The 24,616-nt window shown below is 45.7% G+C and overlaps 1 protein-coding gene across 9 annotated transcripts in view; it reads left to right on the plus strand.

The window, feature by feature from the left end:
- The window catches only part of nav2a (neuron navigator 2a), a 204,699-nt gene that overhangs the window by 172,032 nt on the left and 8,051 nt on the right, over positions 1-24,616 (plus strand). For 8 of the 9 annotated variants that reach the window (XM_084001805.1, XM_084001807.1, XM_084001810.1 and 5 more), the window contains 15 exons: positions 4,351-4,480; positions 6,244-6,562; positions 6,680-7,406; positions 8,590-8,809; positions 10,530-10,804; positions 11,827-11,892; positions 12,597-12,641; positions 13,162-13,322; positions 13,726-13,908; positions 16,402-16,454; positions 19,310-19,333; positions 19,755-19,829; positions 22,064-22,147; positions 22,252-22,375; positions 22,833-23,002. In XM_084001805.1, coding sequence (XP_083857931.1) covers positions 4,351-4,480; positions 6,244-6,562; positions 6,680-7,406; positions 8,590-8,809; positions 10,530-10,804; positions 11,827-11,892; positions 12,597-12,641; positions 13,162-13,322; positions 13,726-13,908; positions 16,402-16,454; positions 19,310-19,333; positions 19,755-19,829; positions 22,064-22,147; positions 22,252-22,375; positions 22,833-23,002 — 2,656 coding nt within the window. The remainder of the gene's footprint in view (positions 1-4,350; positions 4,481-6,243; positions 6,563-6,679; positions 7,407-8,589; positions 8,810-10,529; positions 10,805-11,826; positions 11,893-12,596; positions 12,642-13,161; positions 13,323-13,725; positions 13,909-16,401; positions 16,455-19,309; positions 19,334-19,754; positions 19,830-22,063; positions 22,148-22,251; positions 22,376-22,832; positions 23,003-24,616) is intronic. The other variant, XM_084001809.1, reaches the window with a different exon arrangement.

Genomic DNA, 24,616 nt, shown 5'->3' on the forward strand with positions numbered 1-24,616 from the left:
AACCTGGAGTGGTTAAGGTGAGGTAAGTGTGAAGTAGATCAGATGAACGGTTAGGAAGATATCAGCAGGACATACCCCCACAGACAGACAGAGCTTCCTTGCTTTATAGTTAGATAAAAAAAAATCCCTCAAAAAAAGGATAATTTGATAATCAGGTGTTGAACGATATCAAGCTCAAACCATCAAGAGTCCATGTTGTTTTATGGCCGCGCCCCAAACTAGTTTGTCATGTTTTGCCAACATGCAAACTTGTATTTATTATTTATTTTACCTTTATTTAACCAGGCAGATCATTAAGAACAGGTTCTTATTCACAGCGATGGCCTGACAAAAGGCACAAGCTTCTTGGGGGGGAAGGGAAAGGGGCAATAGGGAAAGGTTAGAGGGGCAACAGCACCCAAACTATACCGACATGCAGGGTTAACCATGTTTACTGATAGGAATAGTGTTTTGCATATCTCTGATAGTGCACAATTGTTTGGGAGGAAGTCACGACACCAGCTCCCTCCGCCTGATGTTGTGTCTGTAAATACCTAGACTTTACCTGTCATCTGTGCCCCCCCAGACCCTGAGGGGTATAAGTCTAAGAGACAGTCCTCCCCTCTTCCTCCGGTCTGCCTGTGTGGATGGAGATTATATGATCCAGCTGCAGCGTGGTGACCAGTAGTCGCCCCTCCAACACAGGAAATCCCCTTACTTCTGCTTCACGGCTCTGTTGTGGCCGCATGTCTGTGTGTACATTTCTGCGGCAGGGATCCTGTGTGCATGTGCCAGCGATGGACGGGGTTTTTCAGGAGGGGGGGGGGGTTACGGTACTGCCGGGGCCCGACCAACCCATCGACCGACCACAGTCCCAGCGGACGCTACACAGAACAAGTTAAACAAACACAACCACGGCCTTTTTCTCAGGACACTTCCAGACACTCCTATTGGCTGACCCACATGGCAGCCCTTTTTTTTCATTGGCTCCCCTTACCTCCCCCCCCCACTGTGCTCCTCTCTTTGGAGGATTGGCCTCTGATCTCTGACCCCTTTGGGAAAGCAGAAAGCTTTCTAAAGGGACCCGGCGAGAGGCGAGGTTCCTCTCTGGAATGTCTTGATTTGGGTCACTTTCTTTACCCACTGGTGTCCTCTCAGACTGGTTTACAGGCCTTTTAGCGAGAGGCTTTAACTGCACAACTCCGCCTGATTTAAAGGGTCAGTTCAACCAAAATCAAATCATTTACCATGAATTGCGCACCAGAAACAAAAGCCTGTTGTGTTAAGGTGAGGGCAAGGATCTCAAAACAGTGAGAAAAATGTTATTTTTGTGATTTGGATGAACTGAGCCTTTAAGAGTAAAGAATAAGCAGCACTTTCCCTCAGTGTGATGATCCATTAGTCGTTGGCCTTGCTTGCCGACGTGCCTGGCACCACTTCCTCCCGGGGGCAGCCAGCAGCTAACGTCTCCCTCTCCTGTGATTGGCCGTAAAGGGCTCAGCGGTGGTTAACCGGGGCGGGTTGCTTTGCCAGCGGGAGGCTGTGGGCCGGGCCACGCCGCTTGCCCTGATCTCTAATTAGCACTGGCTTGTCAGTTAGTCAGGGTGGATCTGTCTGGGAAATTGCAGTGCTTGCACACACAGACACACATGCACACAGAAACCAGGGCTGGGAAGGACACACAGGAAAGCGACCGCGTGGGTGAGGATTGTCCTGCACTTTTCAGGGAGTTTGTCTGTGATCATGTGGCTTTGACTTGTGTTGCCGCTTGATTCTTCTGGAGGCTGGAGTAGCTTATTTAGGGCTCGGGGTGTGTTTGTGTGTGTCTTGTGCTCTATTAGGGAGGGCTGCAGCAGTGAAGTGGTTAACAGTCCCGGGGGAGGCTCATGTTTCCAGCAGCAGGGCAGGTCCTTCCCTCTCTCTCTCCCCCCCAGTCTCTCTCTCTGTTAGTCTAGAGAGAGAGAGAGGGAGACAAACAGTGCCCGAGGGATGAACCATCAGTGCAGCGTGCGACAAAGGAGCTCAATCTAGGAGCACCGCCAGGGCGAGAGACATTGAGAACGCTGAGAGAGAGAGAGAGAAGAGCAGAAAGAGAGGGAGACGGAGAGACAGTTGGCTGTGTGAACTCTCAGCGGCATGAAGTCATGAAGCTCTCTGTCCATCTTGGCATTTTCCCGCAGCGCTCTAGTTCCCACGGCAACCCAGGCAGCCTGACCAGGTAGATGCATGTGTGTGTGTGTGTGTGTGTGTGTGTGTGTGTCAAGGAAACTTTGTCCTTTAGAGTAGCCAAAGGATGACTTTCATTGGGTCGGTGTTTAGGAAGCACTTAGATCTTTGTGGGTCTGTTTCTTCATGGCTTTCCATATATCCTTAGTTCTTACTCTGTGTGTGTGTGTGTGTGTGTGTGTGTGTGTGTGTGTGTGTGTGTGTGTGTGTGTGTGTGTGTGTGTGTGTGGGTGTGGGACTTTCCCCCTGTGGCTGTACGGACGAGCCAAGACTGTTGTGGTCACTCTAAATCTCTCAGCACCTCTCTGCTCGTCTGCTCCACGGATGCTTTCAACTCTTTGAAACTCTGTGTCCGCGCTCGGCCGCAGCTTGATTTATTTTGCTGGTAACTCCAGAGGGAAGTTGGGTTTTTTTTTTTTTTTTTTATCCCTCCGTCTCTGTTTTGTCAGGTTGCGCGCAAGGTTGTCTAAATGCATTTGGCTCGAAGTCTGCCGAGGACCAGATGATTAGATTTTAGCGGTGATCCCAGTCTGGGATTGCAGCCACTCACCGATCTTTTTGCTTTTTGTTGTTGTTTTTGTCGAAGCTGTAATTATGATGTTGGGAAACATTCAGGACTTCTGAGTTGGCTGCTGAACAACGCTGCATTTACTTGTTTTCTTGCTCGTCTGAAAATCAAACTTGACGGATGAATTGCATCAACAACTGTTGAGTTATACTGTAATTTATTTAGCCAAACACCCGACAAAGATCCTTTTGTGTTGAGACAATTAGTCAGTGAATTAGTGGGTGAAAATAAACCAAGAAAATAAAACCATTTATCAAGAAAAATGTCAAACGTTCTCTCGGTCCAGCTGCTCACATGTGAGGATTTGTTGCTTTCCTCTGTACTCTATATATCATTGGACTGCATCACTTTGTGGCACAATTGGCTTCAACAAGTTGAAGACGTCATCTTCAGCTCTATTAGTTGTGATTGGCATTTTAATGACCCAACTCTTAACGGGCAAAAAAACAATCTAGATTTTAATCGGTTATGGAAGAAGTCTTTAACTGCAGCCTTGGTGATAAGGTGTGTGTGTGTGTGTGTGTGTGTGTGTGTGTGTGTGTGTGTGTGTGTGTGTGTGTGTGTGTGTCCTCTGGTGCAGCCAACCTTGCACTGCATGGCCATGATCATCAGACTCCCTCTGGTTCTTTCAGAGTGATGTTTGCCAACTGGCCGGGCTTCCTGTCCCCCACAGACTCCCGGAACACACACACACACACACAGACACACACACACACACACACACACACACACACACACACACACACACACACACACACACACACATACACACACACACACACACACACACACACACACACACACATACACACACACACACACACACACACATACACACACACACACACACACACACACACACACACACACACACATATTTACAAATATCCTGCATTAACTCCAGCCGTGTTTGCTCTGTTCAGATGGGTTTGTTTGAACGACTGACAAAAACACACACACACACACAAACACAGCAACACACACACACACACACCCCTCCGACAAGCCTTTGTTCATATGATAGGCAGCCCCATTCAGCCTGTTTGCGTGTGTGTGTGTGTGTGTGTGTGTGTTTGTACCCAAGCTGAAGTCCGTTCAGATGGAGAATAAAGGAAGAGAATCACCAGGCAGCCACAGACTCCGGATCTTTTTTTTTCAATGTTATTTCCGTTTAAAACTGTAGTTAATAGATGACATATTTCTTCTCTCTTCTTTTCATACGAAGGCATCCATACAGCCAAAATACACAGATAACCTCACTTCCTTCTAAAAATGAAGCATACAGAATATTTATTTTACATACAGTGTTGAACAAAAAGATTTCACAACATTTGCAAAGCATGAAAACCTCATTGTAGCACCAAGAAGTGTGAGATGTAAGAAGCATCACACCTCACTGCTGCGTCTCTGCTCACCGTCTGCTGAGTCGATTTAATGCCTGTCTCTTCAAAGAGAAGCGAAACGTGTTCCTAGAGAGCCGCTGTCTGCTGACGGGGCTCCCTGGTCCTCGGCACTGTGGAGGATTTATTCTTAAAAGACTACTAAAGCCCCGCCTCTCTCTCTTTCTGCGTGTCCAGCTGGGATGACAGCAGCTCTGTGAGCAGTGGCATCAGCGACAACATCGACACAGATGACATCAACACCAGCTCCTCCATCTCCTCCTACGCCAACACGCCTGCTGCACAGCGCAAGGGCCTCAACACACAGGTACACACACACACACACACACACACACACACACGATTAATAAGACTACCAAACCAGTTCAGTCATCAAATCTCCTCTTCCTCCGCTTTTTCATTTGAAAAAAAATAAAAAAATTCATTATCTTGAGGCAGCATGAATGATGGGGAGCAACAGTTAAATGGAGAGGGTTTTTTTTTTTCAACCTGGACCCCCCAATATGTTTGTGTCTGAGTGACTAATGGGGACAACTATTTTTGTAATTGGTCCATTATTGAGGCAGAAAGCTGCAGAGCAGAACAAGCTCTCCTCAAGTGTTCTGCAATGTAATCACTGTAAATATACATCCATCCATCCATTTTCTACCGCTTATCCTGTATTCAGGGTCACGGGGGGGCTGGAGCCGATCCCAGCTGTCCACTGTAAATATACATCCAATAAAAGAGCTTGTTTATGACACTGACAGGGTCAGATTGATATTATAAGTGTCTGACAGCATCATGGAAAGTTTTCCTTTATATTGACTGGATCCATACTGTTTGTTATTGTGTGAGAAATCTTGCGTTGCATCCACTCAGTCGACATCAGCCAAATATTCATCCATGATGTTTAAACACAGGCACTCCTCTCTCCAACTCTTACTCCTGTTTCCATTGTTCTTCTGGCAACAAGTCACATGACACGCTAGTTGCTGCAGTTGCCCTTTAGTTCAACGTCCGTGTTTTGGTTTGAATGAAAAATCGACAAATGTTATGTATCCTAGTTCCCTGTGTCACAGCGAGATGTTTGGAAGAAACGTAAACGACATAAAGTGGTAAACGGATGCAACCGTATTCTTCCACTTGGCCTGGTTTCACTAAAGCCGGTCAGTCCCAGCATTCCTCTGCATTCAGAGAAGAATGTGAGCCTACAGCTGTGAACTCACAAAGCTAAAGCTGATGTTGACTCTGGCCTCAAATCATTAAACACTGATTAAGAGCCACGGCGCTCCGGGAAGGTGATCGGTGAAGCGATAATAATAACAGTATTGTCAGCTGACTCACGTTATTGTGGCTGACGTGTGACGTGTGTCCATTATGGCTGCGGAGGTCAAAGTGCTGAAGGGAATAACAAAGGAGGGCACAAAGGAGCCCTTTCTCTCTCAGCGCGGCGGCCGGACACAGAGCAGGTTGATTAAGTCTGTTTTAAAGTCTTCCAGCAGAGCCGCTTGCTGCATTTTTGCAGTGTTGCTTTGGCAACGGCAGTCATCATCCGTCAAACAGCTGTTAGAGAAACAAAGGTTCTGGTGAACTAGCTACGTAATACCTTTTATTCAAAACAATAAAAACACTAACCTGCCTTCAACATGTTTTATGTTTTTAAAGAAGACAGCAGCTGTTTCCACGTGTTTTATTAATCATCACATGACATTTAGGATCTGAGATGCAGACTCAGGTGGACTTCTTCACTGTGAGGGGGGACTAACTCCCTCAAGACTTAAAAGCAAAAACCTTCTAGTCTCAAATATATCAAGTGAAGAATAAATAAACATTTGGATTCCCCATTTAAAGACTTGCATCTTCTTGACTTGAAACGTTAAAGTCTCTCTGTCAACACGCAGGATATTTTTATTTGAAAATGACCAGGAGAGCTAGTTCCGTTCTGGCCGACCAGATTACACTGCATGGTGGCTGTGGTCATAAAACCGAGTGCTCTTGAGAGACACTTGGCAACGTCTCATAAAAAACACCTTCTTCAGCAGAAATAAACCCGACCTAAAGGGTGTGTGTGTGTGTGTGTGTTCCCAGCCCGTGACAGATGCAGAGAAGCACTCGGCCTCCACAGCGGTGCACCCGGCCTGGTCAGGAGACGAGGTGAAAAGGCCAGACGGCGGGTCGGACAGCGGGGTCAGGATGGAGCCGAGCTCCAAGTGGAACCGGCGGAACCCCTCCGACATCTCCGACGAGTCCGACAAGGGCGGCTCGGGGAGGAAGACCCCCTCCATGTCCCACACCGGCTCCTGGAGGAGAGGCATGAGCACTCAGGTGGGGGTGACGTCCCCCCGGACTAAAAGCACCAGTAGCACAGGGTCCACCAGCTCCGGTGGCCTCAAGACCCACAGTTCAGGTAACGCAGACATCCACCAATCATTGTAAAAAATAAATGATAGATTAAATATCTCCAACTTTCTTGATTCTATATGATCACTTTATAGTTTTTTTTATCTCCTCACTTGTCCTGCAGGTAAGACAGATGACGTCAAGGTGTCAGAAAAGGGTCGTCTCTCCCCCCGTCCTAACGGCCTTCACCGCTCGCCGTCAGACGCCGGACGCAGCAGCGGCGACGAGGCGAAGAAACAGTCGATCCCCACCGGCCGCACGTCGGCCACAAACGCCCTCACACACACCCTTTCTGACCCCCACTCCCAGACGCATTCACTCAGCTCTCACACCTCACGCACCCCTACCAGCACCTTCGGCTTCAAGAAGCAGGGGCACGGCATGGTGACCATGGTTACGGCCAGCGGTGCCACCATCACCAGTGGCTCAGCCACCCTGGGGAAGATGCCCAAATCTGGGGCGCGCTCTCTCGCAGGAGGGTTGAAGGCGAGCGGGCAGGACGGCGGGTCGGCGTTGGGTCACCACGACGACGGCTACCTCCCCATGAGCGCCCGCTCCACGCTGCAGTACCGCAGCCTGCCGAGGCCCAGCCGCTCGGGGGCGTCCGCCCGCAACGGGAACCGCTCCTCGACCAGCAGCATCGAGGCCGCCGTGCTCTCCGTCACGACGCACGGGAAAAACTCCCTCGGCATGACCAAGGTCAACGGGGTCCTGCTGGCCAATCAGACGGATCGGGAGAAGGGCGTGTCCGAGATCGACAACCTCAGGGGCGGAGTGGTGATGCAGAGTGGAGGAGCGGCGACCGTTCCTCTGACGGGGAGACAGCCGGTTTCTTCACCTACACTACGCAGGTACACACACACACACACACACACACACACACACACACACACACACACACACACACACACACACAGATATCATCTGTGTCATCAGTGAGCCCACAGACAGAATGAGGGCTAGCTGATATACCGAGGGGGGCTTCTTGTTTGGGCTTGAATTCACCCACATGTAGCACAGATATAGACACACACACACAGAAGGTCATTTGAAAAGTCAGTAATCTTGCAGTCACGGTAAATGATAAACAGTGGTGAGTAAGCATCACACGTGTGGGCTTGTTTCTCTATCTCACACACACACACACACACACACTCACACACACACACACACCTACACACACGCAGGCTCAGTGAGGTTAAATCAGGCCATTGTGAAAAGCAGGCTTTGAGCTGGGCTGATCAGCTGCCAAGCCTCAGCCTTGGCGGTGCAGGGGGGGGGGGGGCGGGGTGGGTGGAGAAGGGAGGGTGTGGTGCTGGGTAATGGGAGCTGAGTCTTACCTCAGCGCTCTGCCCTCATTAATGTGAGGGAGTGATAACTCTTTACAGAAGCTGTGTGCTGCCATTATCGCCCACCGCGGCTCCAGTCAGCATCGCATGCCATTTAACTCTAACCCAGGATTAGCAGTGTGTGTGTGTGTGTGTGTGTGTGTGTGTGTGTGTGTTGGCCTTGAGTCAGATCTGAGCACTGACTCTTCCTCTCCCAGCTTCAAAGAAAAGAATAGTGCTGGTGGGGTTTTTTTTCCCGTTAGCGGTGGCACATTAAGGGTGGCACACCAGCTTGCTTCTCTACGGCCATGAATAATTACATTAATTTTGTTTTTTTTATTTGCTGTTGATATGCATAATAATAATAATCCCTGGAGGACAAACTAATGATTTTTCTAACCCCATGACCTTCATTCTTGCAGCAGCATCACTTTTAAATTCACATTCATACACAAAAACACACCTGCATGTATAATAATAAGCATTTAATATACAACATGCATAATGAATAGACTATAACTTCATCCATCCAGGTCACACATGAACGAAATGTAAAGCTTCCTCTATAGAAACAAAAATGCCGTTCTGGCGTAGCTTAATGAAGGGAATTGTTCAAATTCATAGGGATGAAAAGGAGACATGAGATCCTTCCTGACTACGTTGGCCCCAGTCTGACCCCTTCCTCCTGTCCGCTGATTTCCCACAGATTATTTGGTGGGAAGCCCAGTAAACAGGCTCCGGTCACCACGGCTGAAAACATGAAGAACTCCACTGTTATCTCCAACCCCCACGCCACCCTGAACCACGTCGGCACGGTGCTGGAGTCCCCCGACGGAGGGCTGGGCGGCGTGGACAGCGAGACCAGCAGCCCCCTGTTTGGTGGCAGACTGCAGGGAATCGGGATGGGGACGCTGGGCAGCGAGCAGGTGAGCAGGGAACATATGAAGGATTGAGAAAATGGATTTATCTGGCAGTACTCTGTGAAGAGCGTAGATAACAATGACTGGATGTGATCTTCCCATAGATTTCCATGGTAAACATACACTTTAGTACATGAGAACAACTATGTGTAGCTTAAAGATTTACAATGTAGAAAAAGGTGGAAAGATGTTTATTCTTTGGCTTTAAAAGCCATAAGTCCTCAACATGTTTCCTGTTTAAATTGCCTTAAGTAGTCTGGTTTATCCTGAGAGCTGAGTCACGGGACCAGCAACGTATTCATTAGTTATGCTGCTTTTTTTAGCTCGACAAATTCTCCCAACTACCCACCACCCGTTACTTACCATCAAAGGAGGGGAAACGCTCTTTTCTTTTAGCCTGAGTTCAGTTTGGAGGCACATTTGAAGATATTTTTAGCTTTTAACTGGGCTGCAATATCTCAACTTCTACTGGAGGGATTGCCATTAAAATGTTCATGTCATGCCATGAATTGTAATAAGTGATTCTAAAAGCAGCTACAATCAATAACACCGTATAAATGACATTGTGAAGACTTTCAGACGATGTGAAATCTTGTCGTGATTAACCCACAGAAGAATTATCACCTGAATACGTAGCTCCCTTCAGGCTTAATGGAGTTTTACAGGGAGTTTCAGCTCATTGTTCAGGTGTCCCACAACTTTACTGTTCTGGTTCTCGCTCAATAAGCTCAGTGGGGTTTGACGTCCGCAGCAGGCAGCTGTGTCTCAGCCAAAAACAGCTCCAGTGTACACTACCTGCTCAGCAGGAAACCGCAGACAGACGAGGTCGGAGACGAGCCGGTGAACATAGTTGAACATTTAGCGGCTAAAGAGACTCCCTCAGGAGTCGTAACCAAAAACAGATCTGAAGGAGAGGGAGGGAGAATATTAGACCTACATTCATCATATGGCCATAGTAGCTGGATGTGTAAGAAAGCTATGGCTGCTTTTAAGTTGTACGTACTAAAGGTCGTTTTAATAGCAGCTCTCCTCTCTACTAGGGAACATCCTTTGGATGTTGCTCACACCAAAACAATCCAGATTCATACATAGCACTACTGTACAGGAAAGATACATATTTGTTGTCCCTTTAACTTGGACCTCATGTAATTTTCATGCTTTAGCTCCAAGGTTTGGGGTCAACTGTCAAAGCAGAAGTCTAGGTTTGGGTTAAAGATGAGAAATGATACCTTTGAGAGGTGATGAGACGTGTTGGGAGCTAATGACAAGGCTTTGACGGGGACACAGGGAGGGTTTTTGTTCTCACCTGAGATAAAACCACAAACCTTCCGGATTCCTTATGAATGAATGTGTTCAGTGGAAGTACAGATAAGCATTTTAGGTAGCCGCTTGGTTTACTGCAGGCTACGTATTCCAGCCGAGTAGCAAAGAGAGAGCATGCTGGGTCATGAACTCAGCGTCACCTTCTCCATGATTCAGAGTTAATCAGCAGACTGTGTCTCAATCATAAGGTGACTCACGTGACTCAGCAGAAGTCGTGTTTTCACAAACAGCATAGGTTCAAAAGTTTAAAAAGTCGTTTCTTTAGAAAGGAGTTAGAAAATCAACTAAAAGCCTGATTGAATGAATCACTTAAGAGATATTAATTGACCCATTATTTCTGCACTAGAACACACAAACAGCCACTGATTTTTAAAATAATGTCGTCATCTCTGCCCCTCCTCAGGCCTCCAGTCCCGGCTCAGTCTACTCCTCCACCGGCCCCTCAAACAGCCTCACATGGGGCACCACCTTCAGCAGCTCCTCCGCCCAGAGCAGGGAAAGCACGCTGGGTGGCCACGGCGGGGCCGGCAGCATGGGATACCCGTCCGTCAGCAGCATGCACACCAGCAGCGAGTCCATCGACATGAGCCTGGGCAGCGGTTGCCATGGGAACCACAGGGAGGACACCTTGTCCGCGCTGGGACGCGCCAGCAGCGTAAAGACTGGCATGTCTGAGAGGTGAGGACGCACACAAGAGTGTATTTCCTTTTCCAGATGAAAGTCTGTTCTGCAGTAGAGCATCTTGCCTTCATCGGTGTCGTATATGAGGTTCCTCACATACATGTGTGTTAGCAACTTTAGCCAAAACCACGTGAGACTGTAGCAGCAAAACTTGTCAAAAGTCTGTTCAACTGAGCATTTTATTGCTGTGAGTTAAACGTTTCACTTATAAAACATTGAATGCTATATTTCTTCTCTTAGAAGTCATAATGCTTCTAATTCCTTGATAAATATTACTAGTTACGTTGCAAGTTGAACTTTTTCATGCACAACATATGATCACTTTATGAAACATAATTCATTGTTTCAGAATAAAAGATCCAGCAGTTTATAAAGTAGTTTAAACATCAGCTTGAACATTAAAATGCTGGTTACAGGTAAATGCAGTAGAATTAATCCAGCTTACTAATATATAATATAATGCTTTAAAAGGGGTTATTCTTTATAATGATGCATGTTGCTGATGAAATGCATCAATGCAGGACAGTATATACTTGTAATGGACCTATTCCTAACTATTGTCACTTAAGTATCTAAACATTCCTCCCATGGCTGACTACGTTAAAATCCTGCATAGTTTGGCATCAATCCCCTCTAAAAGAGTCCCGGATCAAAAGGTGCCGTGAGCATCCGTCGCGGCGGGATGTCGCTTCTTGTTTGCCGCTCTGTCTGCACTCGGAGCGGAGAAACCGAATCCCGTGGTGTCCTCAGTCGATTACACAGTAATTGTGGTCATTGTAGCAGATTCCATCCTGACAGGTTGACTGTGTAACGTGACAGGAATGTCTCGGAGGAAACTTAATAGTTTCTGGAGTGGAGGCTTCGGGGCTATGATGTCACCCTCCTCACCGAGTCTCCTTGTTGGCGATCGCACATGACCTCCTGTTCTGAAGGACTTTATTTTCTGAAGGACTTTATTTTCTAAAAAACGTTCTCTCTCTCTGTGTCTGTTGTGCGTTTCCCTTCCTGTCTCCCATCAGCCCCCTCTCCTCCCCCTCCGCTAGCCCTATATTCAGCCGAAACACGCTGCCTCGGAAGCAGGACAGGTAAATGTGGCCTGTGTGGTGTTAGGCTTCTGGTGAAGCGGCAGTGGAGGTTCCTAGGAAACCACCGCCGGCTGCCACACAGACAGAGAGCATCACAGAGAACCACAGAGGGGAGATGTGTGTGGTAGCTGTTGTGTTTTATGGGGGTTTTTTTACGTGGAGGTATGTTGCTCTGTGTGGCGGCTTGTGGTTATTTTAAGGACCTCGAGCTTCCTGAATGAATGGATGAACATTTACGGCAGATTGTAAATGCGAGGTTGTCTGTGTGGATGTTGGCAGCGTCTCTGTTTTTGTTTAGTGGTCTGTGTTCACACACTGCCACCTTGTGGTCGAGTTTATACTTACCCAATGGCATGGGCGTAGGATTGTTTCTTATTGATGCCAAAATCTCAATCTGAAGGGATGTTTTCTGAAACCTGAGAAATTAAAATATTCAGCCTGTACAAAGAGACATATTCAATTTATTCAGGAATTCTGTAAAGCCTGAATTAGTTAGAAAATTCTTGTAGAAAGATGAGAGTTTTTTGTTGTTGTTTTTAGGATTGGAGCAAAAAGTACAAAATGACTTGTCAGATTGCAGTTTTCTTTTCCAGTTAATAAGTTGAGATGTGCTAGTGTTGACAAGAAGATAGTCTTTGAGAGATGCAGCCACATGTTTCCTTGCCTCCTTTGCCTCCCGTGTCTGAAGTGTTTCTCTCCCGCAGCGGGCCACACTGTGGTAGAAACACCCTGCCTAAGAAGGGACTCAGGTACTGACCTCACTTCCTGTTGGACACGTCACACACTGGTTCAGATTGTCCCCCTGTCTTGTCTTTTGTCCCCCCCCGTCTATATTCACTCTTTGAGGCTGGTGCTCACACTTTGCTTTCAGTGTTTTCCGTTTGGCACTTGGCACATGTGTTGTTGTGTTGTGCTTCTGTGACGATGTCACGTTCTCGTCGTATAGAGCTGTGACTGTGTTGTGCTGTAGCCGGCCGGATTTTGGGGCTCAAATTTTCTTTGGCTTCTTTTATGCTTTTTTCCCTCCTCCCCACTAGTTTCTGTTGCTCTCAGCTCAGAGTCAGTCTTGTGTTCCACGCTGTTGTAATTCCGTGTTTCGGCGTCTGATCCATCCTGTTAGATCCCGGCTACTAATCTGGCTGCTTAAGAGAAAAAAAATCCACCTCAGTAAATTGTAAAAAGCCAGCAAAAAAGGAACAAAATCCACGTTGCCCCTGTTATGTTCTGTGTCCTCACTTCCTCTTTAATCTTTTATTTGACTTCCTGAAGGTATGGACCGTCGCCACAGCTGCGAAGCCAGGAGGAGGCCCGTGATTGGCTGCGCTCCCACTCCACCAGTGGGCTGCAGGAATCAGCCAGCAACTCCCCGTTCTCCCCCAGCTCCAGCCTCACCTCGCCCTCCGGCACCCGCTTCAACTTCGGGCAGCTCGGTACGCCGCACGGCAGCCAAAACCCAACCCTCCTCACGTATTTCCCTCAATCACACGGGAGATTTGTTCTCTGCTGGTTGAGACAAAGTCATCAAAATCAAACTGCGTAGCCATCAAGCTTAAATCAAGCTTCCGTTTTGTTTCGTTTTACTGAATATTATCAGTGGATCCGGTGAAACATTCCCTGAATTCAACCTCTTAAATGTGCAGAGTGTGGATTTCATACCATTCTAAACTGAACATCTGTTGTTTTTGGAATCACGGTCGAACAAAACCAGCAATTTGGAGGCCATTTCTTTCCAGAGTTCTGACATTTTACAGACTAAACAATAGATCCAAAAGATATATCAATACTGCCAAACAAATCCTTTATATCCTCCATTGACTTATTTTATCCTCACAGCATCCAGTCCGACCTCGGCAGCTCAGATCAACCTCACCGGCCTGCGCAACAACAGCCTGACCAATCAGGACGTCTCCTTTGACCCTTGCGGCGACAACCGGCTGAGAAACTCTTGCATGTCGCTTGATGAGAAAACTCGCACCATGAGCCGATCGGGCTCCTTCAGGGACGGCTTCGAGGAAGGTAAGACAGGACATGAGATGGATGTGTGTTGAATATCTGTTGACTGTGAGGGTCCTGGTTATGTTGATCTGTAATTACAGTAATCCTGCAAGGCCCCCATCCCTCTATGACTCTGAAGCTCCCCTTTTCTTATTCCATATCCCCGTGCCAAAAGAATTATTATTCCATTTGTTTAGAGAACATTAGGACGGATTACAACCGCTCCTGGAAGAAAAGCCCTCCATCCCCTTAGAAATCCATAATCAGCTTTGGTGCAGCTTTGTTTTTTCATAAGCTTGTTTATTGGGAAAAGTACCCAGCTGTGCTTTTCCCACCAGCAGGCGAGGTTACTCCGCTGGAGTCTGCTCAATCCTCAGAGCTATAGAAAACACAGCTCTTTGATTCGGAGGAACTAACCAGGACTTAGGCGTAGTATTGTGTTGAAAATGGAAAAAATCCAGCCACAAACACTGAAATAATGTTAAATAGTAGTAGTGAACAAATATGATCAAGCTGGTCAAAAGGTATTCTGTAAAGTAAGATGTAAAGTCATCACATCACAAATTAAGAGTGTGAAGAGATCCAAAGATGCAGATGGAAAGGAGGAGATCCATAAATATAGAGAAACAGACGGACAAAGAGAGGGTGAGCAAATCCAGGGAAGCTGTAAAACTGGATTTTTAAATGTGCTTTGGGGGAAATCAGCTGTGGGAGAGTTCTTCTTCACCTTGGAAGCATGTTTTTATCTGAGTATAGACTGTGTTAAAATCAATCTGGGTGCATACAGAGGTTACTCCACAGAAATACAGAGCAATACCACAAACAAAACAATTCAAATTAAACCATGTTTCTAGATGATCACTAACTCACCCCCTCTGTTAACTTTGGAGTTAAGCAGTAGCAGTTTTTTCTGTGTAAGGCCACGTTACACAATCTATAGAAACTCAGTAGCTGCACTGTGTTTTGGTGAAAGTAGAGGAAGGTTTTTGGATGTGGACTGCAGAGACAAAACAGTGAATTAAATCATTTTAGTTATCTGAGCTTCTCCTGGTTTTGTGAAGCTATTATACAAATGCACAGGAAGCACACACCTAATATGTACATGCCTTATAACACACACACAAACTTATTATTATTGCCCCCCCCCCCCCCGCCCCCCCCTGTGCCCAGTAGCGTATGTCTTTTTTTCCCAGCTCCGTGAGTCTGTCTTCCCTTTCAGAAGAGGAGATAATTACAGGGATAACTGTGAGAGGCGTGAGAGAGAGAGATGTGATGACATACAGGAAACTTCCAACACGACTTTCTCTCTCTTTGTGTCGGATCACAGTGTGTAGGTCTGCATGCTGCTGGTGTGTACACGCGCATGTCGCCGGGGTGTAGAGTTACTCGTCCGTTGTTGGATTGATGGGACAAAAGTCACATCATCCACCCAACACTTTGTCACACCTGTCCTGTGTGAGAGCAACACTGTCACTTCATCCCTCCACCCTGACCCTCCCACTCACCTTTAGACATGCTCACCTCCTCCTTATGTCAGTAGAAACCATATTTCCCCCTAAAAAAGACCGTTTATATACTTATCTCTTTAACATAGGTGCTAAAAAACTAGATTAATGGTGTCTACATTAGTAATTACCACCACTTATTATGAGACTCTCTTTCCAGCCATGGATGAAATGAAATCTGCACTTTTTTTGTTATACTTTTTTTCCCCCTTGCTAAAAATACCCTAATTTTTGCATTTTTTGTTATTGAAAACGGATATTAAAGAAGGTATATCCTCGATGCTAACAAAAAACAGCAACATGTCACAATCTGGAGATTATTTCTTTAGTATTTTGTCCATAAAATGTCTTGAAATGTCGTTTTAGTCCACCAAACAATCAAAAAAACTTGACAGAAAAAAGCAGCCATCTACACATTGTACAAGCTGGAACTAGGGAGTGTTGGCATGTTTGCCTGAAAGAGGAATCTCCTCCTTTTCATGTGGCTCCCAGCACCTTTGCTGTCTAGACCTTATTAAAAGTGAGTCTTCCGTACACCGATGTTCCCTCTGTGACGTTAATGAATGAATGAATCTGACAGGATGAGCCCAGCCTCTCTGTGCGGTTGATGACATCACACGGCTGATCCTTTGTGATCTGCTCCCAGGCAGGAAACAGTGCTGGCGTTGTGTGCCCGGGCCCTCTGATGTGTGATTAGTGGCTGAGTCATTAGCAGAGAAAAAAAACAAAAAAAAAGCAGCTCAGGCTGTCATTAGTTGCGCCACAGTCCGACTGTAACCGTGTAGGATTTTTATCTTCATGCCTGCAGAGCTGCAGTCATTATCTTAAGGAGGAGGCGGGAAAGGAACTGGGAATGCTGGGAGGAACAGTGTTGGGTGGGCAGGGTCTGGGAGCGGAGTGGGTGGTTTGTGTGGGGGGTCTGTGGATAATCACGGTGCTCTGGTTGTGTGCACTGATGTACTTTCTAATCCCCAAATCATTTTTCCTTGTTTTTTTTTCCTCTCTTCAGTTCATGGCTCGTCCCTGTCTCTGGTCTCCAGCACTTCTTCCATCTATTCCACAGTGAGTACACAGAATATCAAAAGTTCATGTATTTTTACACTGTAACAATGCCTCAGTCATAACCAAATGTTACGGATGATATGTTTGACGAGTACCGGGACAGCACCCTTCTGTAGTTTCCCTGTAGCGTCTGTATGAGTTGCACTGACCTGTGAACTAACTCCAATGTAAAACCACCCACATTATTATTAGACTGTCAGAGGACCTGGCATTGTATTAATAACGAAAACATTCTGGCGATTGTGGTCAAACACAGGACTTGCACCCAGGAGACCGTTGTTCAAGTCAACGTTGATTTATTTGACCATCTACTATTTTGACGCGAGAAAATAACTTATCTTATTCCAAACCGCAATCTTTTCCCAAACATAACCCAGAAGTTTTGTTGCGTCTGGTAAACCTTAAAAACCAAGCAAACCTACGTTGGAAGTTTATTTTGAAAAGGAAGTGTATGCATGTAAGAGCGGAAGCACCGGGCCACTGGCCAAGCTGTTGCAATATCACGCAACCACAACACGATCTTTGCTGCATGTCTTTGTTCCTGGTCTCCTTCTCCACTGTAAAAAATGTTTTCAAAACAATATCAGCTATTATTCAATTTTGCAAGAGATAAAAAACAAAGCCTGGCTCCGTTTTATTATTGCAAAAGAGAGATCATCAGTTCAGATAGCTCCACCATTCATGTGGAAACCAGAGCAACCAGTTTCTGCTTTCGCATATGGAATTATGAAATATTGAGTATTTGAGTTGGTAAATACACGGTTACACATTTACCCTCTAATCCAATGAGAGATCTGACTGAAACAGGTCTGGCTGTGGACCCCTCAGGGATACTTGGGACAGCCCAGGTGTTCACACAGTAGCCAATCAGAGCCAAGTCCACAGAGCGTAGCTCCTCCTCCCTCCCGTGGAGGAGGGTTTACTCACCTGGGCAGGTGTAGCAGAGGAACTCTCAGACATTGTATCTCTGCTCGGCACTGGTGGTTTGAAATCAGAGGGGGGGAAGAGAGTGGAGGCAAACATGATGGCGACTTTATCCCTGACGGGCACCGTCACGTCCTGGCAGCAAACGGTAGGGATGAGGAGGAGGACTGTAGCGTGCAGGAGTGCATCATTCTGCTTTTTGTTGCTCTGTTGGACTTAGATACAGTAGTAAGTCAAACTCTGAATGACTCTGTCTATGTATATCTGACATGCCTGACTTAGGCTGTGGATTCATGGGACATTAAATGCTTCAAATCTAGGAAAAACACATTTAATGTTATGTTTTGTAAATTCCATAACATCCCGAAAAATGTGTTGCTGCAGTTTAGTTTTCTCCGATTCCTTTTTCGTCCTTTCATTTTTGTTCCTTACTTCTGTGTTTGTGTAACTGCCACGATAGTTCATGAGATCGCTTCGGTTTGTTGAGTCCTGTTCCAGGATTGTGCACGAGAGAGTGAGATATCTTTGTGTTTTGTCTGCGTTTCCAAGACAAGACCGGCTGCTCTGTATGTATCTAGGATCAACTGCTCGTGTGTGTGTGTGTGCGACGGCTCTGTTTGGGTGTGTAGACCATGTGTGGACAGATGCCACTTTGTAAACCATCCACTCACGCCACAGAAAGTGCTTAACACACTGCAATACCTGTACAGACAAATTATGGCTGTTGAAACCTGTTTTAAAGGTTGGGATCATTAATTATTTGTTGTTCTGCTTCGCTGCTTCTGTCACAACACAAGGCTGTTCAGACCTCCCAGCCTTCAAAACTGTGAAAGATTGTGGGTTAAAGAAAATGTTATTACAGAAAAGTACATAACTCCACCAAGACTTCACAATCCTCCAAATGTGTTATTTTAATCATCTGAATAAAAAGATGTTAATGCAAATGCAGAAGCTCATGGTGAAAATGCTATGAAATAAAATCCTCTATCTATATGCAACGAAATGTAACATTCATCCAAGGTTGTTGAAATATTTTTTGAGAAATAAGAACATAACCTCTTTGGTGAGTTTAAAACAGTTTAAATGCATCGTCTTAAAGGTGCTTAAATATGGAAATCAGAGCATTTTCTTTGCCTCTGCTGAGTTGGCTGCTTGCAGCTAACGGTGCTAACACTGGCAACAGTCCTGACAGAGTTTGCAGTGTTTACCTGTGATAATAATCACATTTATACATTCTACATAATAGCAGCCTTAGATTGTTCTTCTGACGACACGTTTTTGTAGTAAACAATCATATCTGTTGTTTCTGAAACAACCACCGGGTGGCGCCAAAGTGAGAAATCTTTAAAACTGTACACATTAGCGTGGTGAAACTCCAGATACAAATTAAACAGTGTTGAGTCTTTAAATGTCAGCTGAGTATCACTTATGACGTCGCTGTGAAAACCAGCTTCAGCCCGGTCTGGAGAACAGAAACACTTATTATTATGCTCCGTGCAGCTTGTTTACATGTAAATGCGAGTTGCGTGTTTCACTGTTTTGGTGAACAGCAGCAGCTGGGCCGGGCTGTGTTGTGTGAACGCTTTGTTTTGCCTGCTCTCACTCTGTGTGTATTTGGCTACCTGCCTTCTCTTACTATTGTGCTGTGTGCAGCCTATGGAGACAATGGGATGCTCTCACACACTCACAGATGAGTGAAATGCCTTCAGGAGCATATCTCTGCTTTCCAGACATATTACACCAGACAAACCCCCTCCCCTCACACACACACACACAGTTTATACAGCTCGTCTCCATGGTGCTAATAAATCAAACAGGAGTCATGTGCACGGCGTATGGTCTGACCTGCGGCAGCATCAACCTGCTTTGTCATTAAAACACGTCAGCAGTCCTCTAATGATTTTCTGTCCTTGTGATGTTTGTTTTTACAGAATGAGGAGAAGTCTCAGTCGGAGGTAAGACCGCCCACAGCACTTCTATCCCGTGTTTCCTCAGCTCTTTAATTTTCCGCGTGCATGCGGCTTGACTTGTTGGAACATGGGAGGCGTATTCACAGTTGTATCTAGTTACCCATGTAACTGTATTGTGACTGACCCTGTAACAGGCTCTTGTTCCACCTGTGTACACCTGTATGTGCTCCTTCTATGCATCTACTGTGTTTCATCTCCTGGACATATCACAGCTCCAATCTGGTTGCCTCCCTCATTTGTGTTGCTTTATGTGTCTGCATGTGTGTGTGTGTGTGTGTGTGTGTGTGTGTGTGTGTGTGTGTGTGTGTGTGTGTGTGTGTGTGTGTGTTTGGCATTGCATGCTTCTTAGAGCAGGCATGTTTGCGTTTGTTTCGGTGTTTTTTTAATGTGTTTTTTTCGTCCTCAGATCCGCAAGCTGCGTCGGGAGCTGGACGCCTCCCAGGAGAAAGTTTCCGCTCTGACGACACAGCTGAGTGCCAATGTAAGAGAGCAAGCACGCGAACACACACACACACACACACACACACACACACACACACTCCTGAACAAGCCTATTTGGACGTGTGTATTGTTTCCCTCCAGTCTTTATTGCGCCGCACATTTAATTGCTAATACGCTCATTAAAAAACACATTTTGTGGAGTATTTATGACATGCCAAATTAAAAATAACAATGCAGGTAGTTTCTAGACCATGGGCTTTACAGAAGTGATTTTTTAATAAGTTAAATTATTAAATTAATAAGTTAAATTATATATTTGAACGAGAGAAACCGGTCTTTATTTATTAGAACAATGAGGATGCTTAGCAGTTCTTCAGCAATGTGCAACATTAAAGCAAATAAGTGCCATAAGTCAAAAATATACATATTGCCAAAACATATATGGTGGTATGTGCAATATGATAGTAAAGTGAGTGGACTGCGGGACAGCTTTCATGATGTATTTTGGCAAAAGGTGGCGAATGCTAACCAGGTAATGTTTATGGTGATTATCATCTAAGTGGATCGGGTTTGCTAACATTTGCTAAATATCCACTAACACAGGACTGTTGGAGAGAATTACAGAAAGAAATCACTCAAATACTGTTTTTTTTAATTAAAAGGTTATTATTCCAGCTTTAATGTAATCATTTTAGAATATAAACCATGATCCAAAGCAGACTAAAATCCATATTGTTTTTGTCAAAGACAGACTAAAAATGTTCACATTTCGTGAAAAATGCTGAACCGATAGCTCCCATGGTGCACTTTGCTCCCAGAAGGTGTAATTTTACATCTGGCAGAAGTATCAGAAGATCTCTTAAAGCGTCTCCAGACAGGATCCTTTCTGCCACCCTGCCTCCTGCATCGCACAAGTCTCGCCACGCTCCGCCGGTAATCTGCTGCCCGAGTCGGTGCACGCCGCGGGTTTCCAACCGTGGATTAGAGATACGGAAGGGGAGGCGGCGGTGTTCGATTACAGCAGGGGGTCATGTCTCAGCACACTGCTGATGGACAGTCCCAGATGCCGGCTGAAGATTTACAGCTAATGACGCCTAGATACATGATGGCGAGGCGAGTGTTGAGTAGGGGGGGGTCATGAGGTGGTGAGGGAGGGGCTTTGTCGGCTCAAATATTTGATTACACGCCGCAGACAGATGATGAATTACGTGAACACGCCTCGGAGCCCCCCGAGGCCGAGGATCGAAGAACATCCTCTGCAGAAAGAAAGTCACCACTTGAATCACACATCAGTCAACACCTCAGTCAACTCTCACACTTCCTGCAGGCGTCTGCAGGTCGCTTATCATTGTAAAGCCTCATACAATATAGTGCAGGACGACCCTGCTCACCCCGTCAGGAAGCTTCCCATGTCGTGGTCACTTTGTTAGAACTTTATCTGTTTCAGCCAGAAGTAAAATCAAGTTAAATCACTGCAGTGAGAAGAGTTTTTTTTTTTTGTTACCCGGTGATGACTTCAAGTCATCGCCAGGACAACCGGAGTCCATGAATGAATGCAGTGTTTTCAGTGAAGATGATGTAATGGTTTGGCGCCCACGTCGTTTTGTGGGAACCTGCCCAAAGCTGACCTACATGTATCATCGGGTGTTATTATATGTTTTTTGGATCTGGTTATGTTTTTCATTTTGGTTTCCTGGAATGATGTCACGTTTGGGTTTGAGCCCAGATGTTGAAAGCAGTTTGCCTTGACAGCTCTCACATTTTAGGGTACGTTTTCTCAGCTCGGGGGTTTTTGCTGGTTATGGCAGCTCAGTAGAGACGCATCCCAACATTCATCTGCTCATTAGCAGTCCAGTTAGCTCTCTGCCCATCGCTGCATTGTCAGGGAATTAACCTCCAGCGGACTTCTTTTCAATGGCGTCCCTCACCCGTCAACATGCTGTGAGCAGAAGGGTGGGGGGGTCGATTCCTCTCAGTGAATGGATTCATCTTTAGGGTTTATGAGAAATCTCTTTCCAAACCAAGACTAATCAAATGTTTTTTGTTGGATTTTTACTCCATCTTTTAGATAGTTAGAGGGGAAATTTGGGCAGACAGTTCTTTCCTGAACAGACGATTAGATTTGACGATTTGATTGATGATTATTTTTTGCTATTTTTTTATTTTTTATTCTAATTGGATATTCTGACTCATGGAACTTGAGGTTTTGGCTGCCTGTCGTATTTTATTGGCAGATTTCCTGGTTCAAACACAACCTCTCTGTTTCCCCTGCAGGCTCACCTGGTGGCAGCGTTTGAACAGAGTCTCGGCAACATGACCATCAGACTGAAGAGTCTCACCTTGACGGCAGAGCAGAAGGTAAAAAAAACAACTCCTCTTGCTTTATATCAGACGCTGACGTACACTCATACAAGTCGTGCAGTCGACTTATTGCTTTGCTCTGCTCGTCATTTCCTCTGTAGGACTCTGAGCTGAACGAGTTGAGGAAGACCATCGAGCTGCTGAAGAAGCAGAACGCCGTTGCTCAGGCCGCCATCAACGGGGTCATCAACACACCTGAACTCACGCCTAAAGGGGAACGGACAGGTGAATACAAACACTCCACAAAGCAGGGATATTTGAATTGTAATGATATATTTTCACATTGTGTTAACATAGTAATGCAAATAAATGAATATAAACTGTTTTTCCACTAACTCTCAGGGCCTCTGCACTCTTATATGTAAGAGAAAGGCCATTACAGGACAACCATATAAAAAGGATCCCACAATCTGTCCGAACCCGAAAGCAACTTGAACATTTTATTGATAAACAGACCTTTCGATGTGTCACGGATTTTCAATTGTCAATAAATGGTTGTAGTTGTGAGCTTCAAACTGTAAGAGGAAAATAATTTCACTCCAACAACGTGGAGCCTGTTTTTCTGTTGTCAAAGGAAAACTATATATGATAAAACACTGTCCAGCTAATATTAGATCTTTAAAGAAAGTCATATTTAATATATGACAAACACGTACCATCCTGACGCTGTGTTTCTCCTCAGCCGGCAGTAACGGCAGCTCGCAGCAGCAGAATCAGCAGCCAGACCTGCGTATCCGGAGGCAGCACTCCTCCGACAGCGTCAGCAGCGTCGCCAGCGCCACCAGCCACTCCAGCGTGGGCTCCAACATGGACACGGACGCTAAAAACAAGAAGAAGAACAAGAAGAACTGGGTAAGACCTCAGGATGTGAGGATGAGTTACTAGCAGGCGACTAGCCGGGACTCCTGGTGGTTCGTTGTCTTTGTCTCTTTGTCTCATTTTCATGTGTGTGTTGATGTCACATGTTTGGGTTTCTCCCTTTTTTAGGCATCTTTCACTGGGGAAAAGGTGAATACATGTAGGATTCCCGTAGACTCAGCCCTGTTGAACCCCGAGTAATGATTGATTGAGTGATTTGTAAAACAATTAGACGGTTGTGTTTTGATGGTAGTAGGACTGTGCTTGTCCTGCAAATGATAGATGATGATGCAAACTAGTTATCATACGGTAAAACATTTTAAATGCTTATGAACTTTTCCTTTCTGAAAGACATTTTTGTGCACCGGAGGACAAATCAGAGACGATGAAGTACGCATCTTTTCTTCTTCTTTTTTATCCCCTCTCCCTGTCGTCCCGTAGACTGAAACCATGTTGTGTTAGCTGCCTGTGGTTGTCAGTATCTGATCCCGATGTTGAGTTTTAGGACGAGTGGCGGGGTGCTCTGTGGTAGCCGTTAAAAGACGTGAGCTCGTGTAGAGTTTCCTGCTTTAGGTCACAGTGATAATAAACGACCCTCCTGTGTGTGTGTGAGAGTGTGTGTGTGTGTGTGTGTGTGTGTGTGTGTGTGTGTGTGTGTGTGTGTGTGTGTGTGTGTGTGTAGAGGAGCTACCAGCTGTCAAAGTGTGTGTAGATGAGACCCCACAGGAGGCTCCTCCATGCAGGTGCTCATATAGTGGATGTGATAGTGTATAGGGGCGGTGTGTGTGTGTCTGAGGGCTTATAATGGATCATGAAAGAGTCCGTTTCATGGATGTGATGTAGCTTTAACCTGCAGCTGCCTGGAGGTCAAACCCAATCAGCTGTACGTCCTGCGTGGGCGTCTCGTTCTAATCTGTGAGCCTCCATAAACACACTAACACACACAAACCCATGTGAACATGTGCTGTTTTGTCTCTCTGTCTTCCTTTGCTTCGCTTCGTGTGGCAGGTCTACGAGGTAAGAATGGTGCGCGGTGTGAAATGAGAGAAGCACCGCTGCCTAACCCCTGCACTTCTTCTAGGTTACTAACACCTTTCCTTTTCCTCCTGTCCTCCGCTGCCACCGTAGTGCCTGTCCTCTCCTCCCCAAGACTGCTTCTCCCTGAAAAACTGCTCTTATGACACTTGAGCCAGCTCTTAAAAGAAATACTTTATCATAGTCATAAAACAGATATTATATACAGTGTGGTCTGCATCCATTTTTTGATGTCACAGTGACATAATATTAAGATATTATCTGTACAGCCACAAAGATGTCATAACAACGTCCCCGAAATCAACGACTCACCGTTTAACACCAATATTAAATATCCTTCAGTCAACAAATGACTGCAGAAGATGAACAGAGCAGCTTTCTCCCAAAACGACGGCCCTGAGAGGCAAATTCTGGTGATCCATCTTCTAAATCTTCAAGAACATGTGGGGGGAAAAAACAGGTTGAAAAAAGTTTTGCCAGGAAGGAAAACAAATCTTGCCTGGATCATTTTTTAAGTTACTTGTTCATCTGTGAAAACTGGTGAAAATAAATAAGGTTTGAGCAAGTCAAGTG

This window comes from Eutrigla gurnardus (genome assembly GCF_963514095.1).
Source record: "Eutrigla gurnardus genome assembly, chromosome: 1".
Taxonomy (NCBI): domain Eukaryota; kingdom Metazoa; phylum Chordata; class Actinopteri; order Perciformes; family Triglidae; genus Eutrigla; species Eutrigla gurnardus.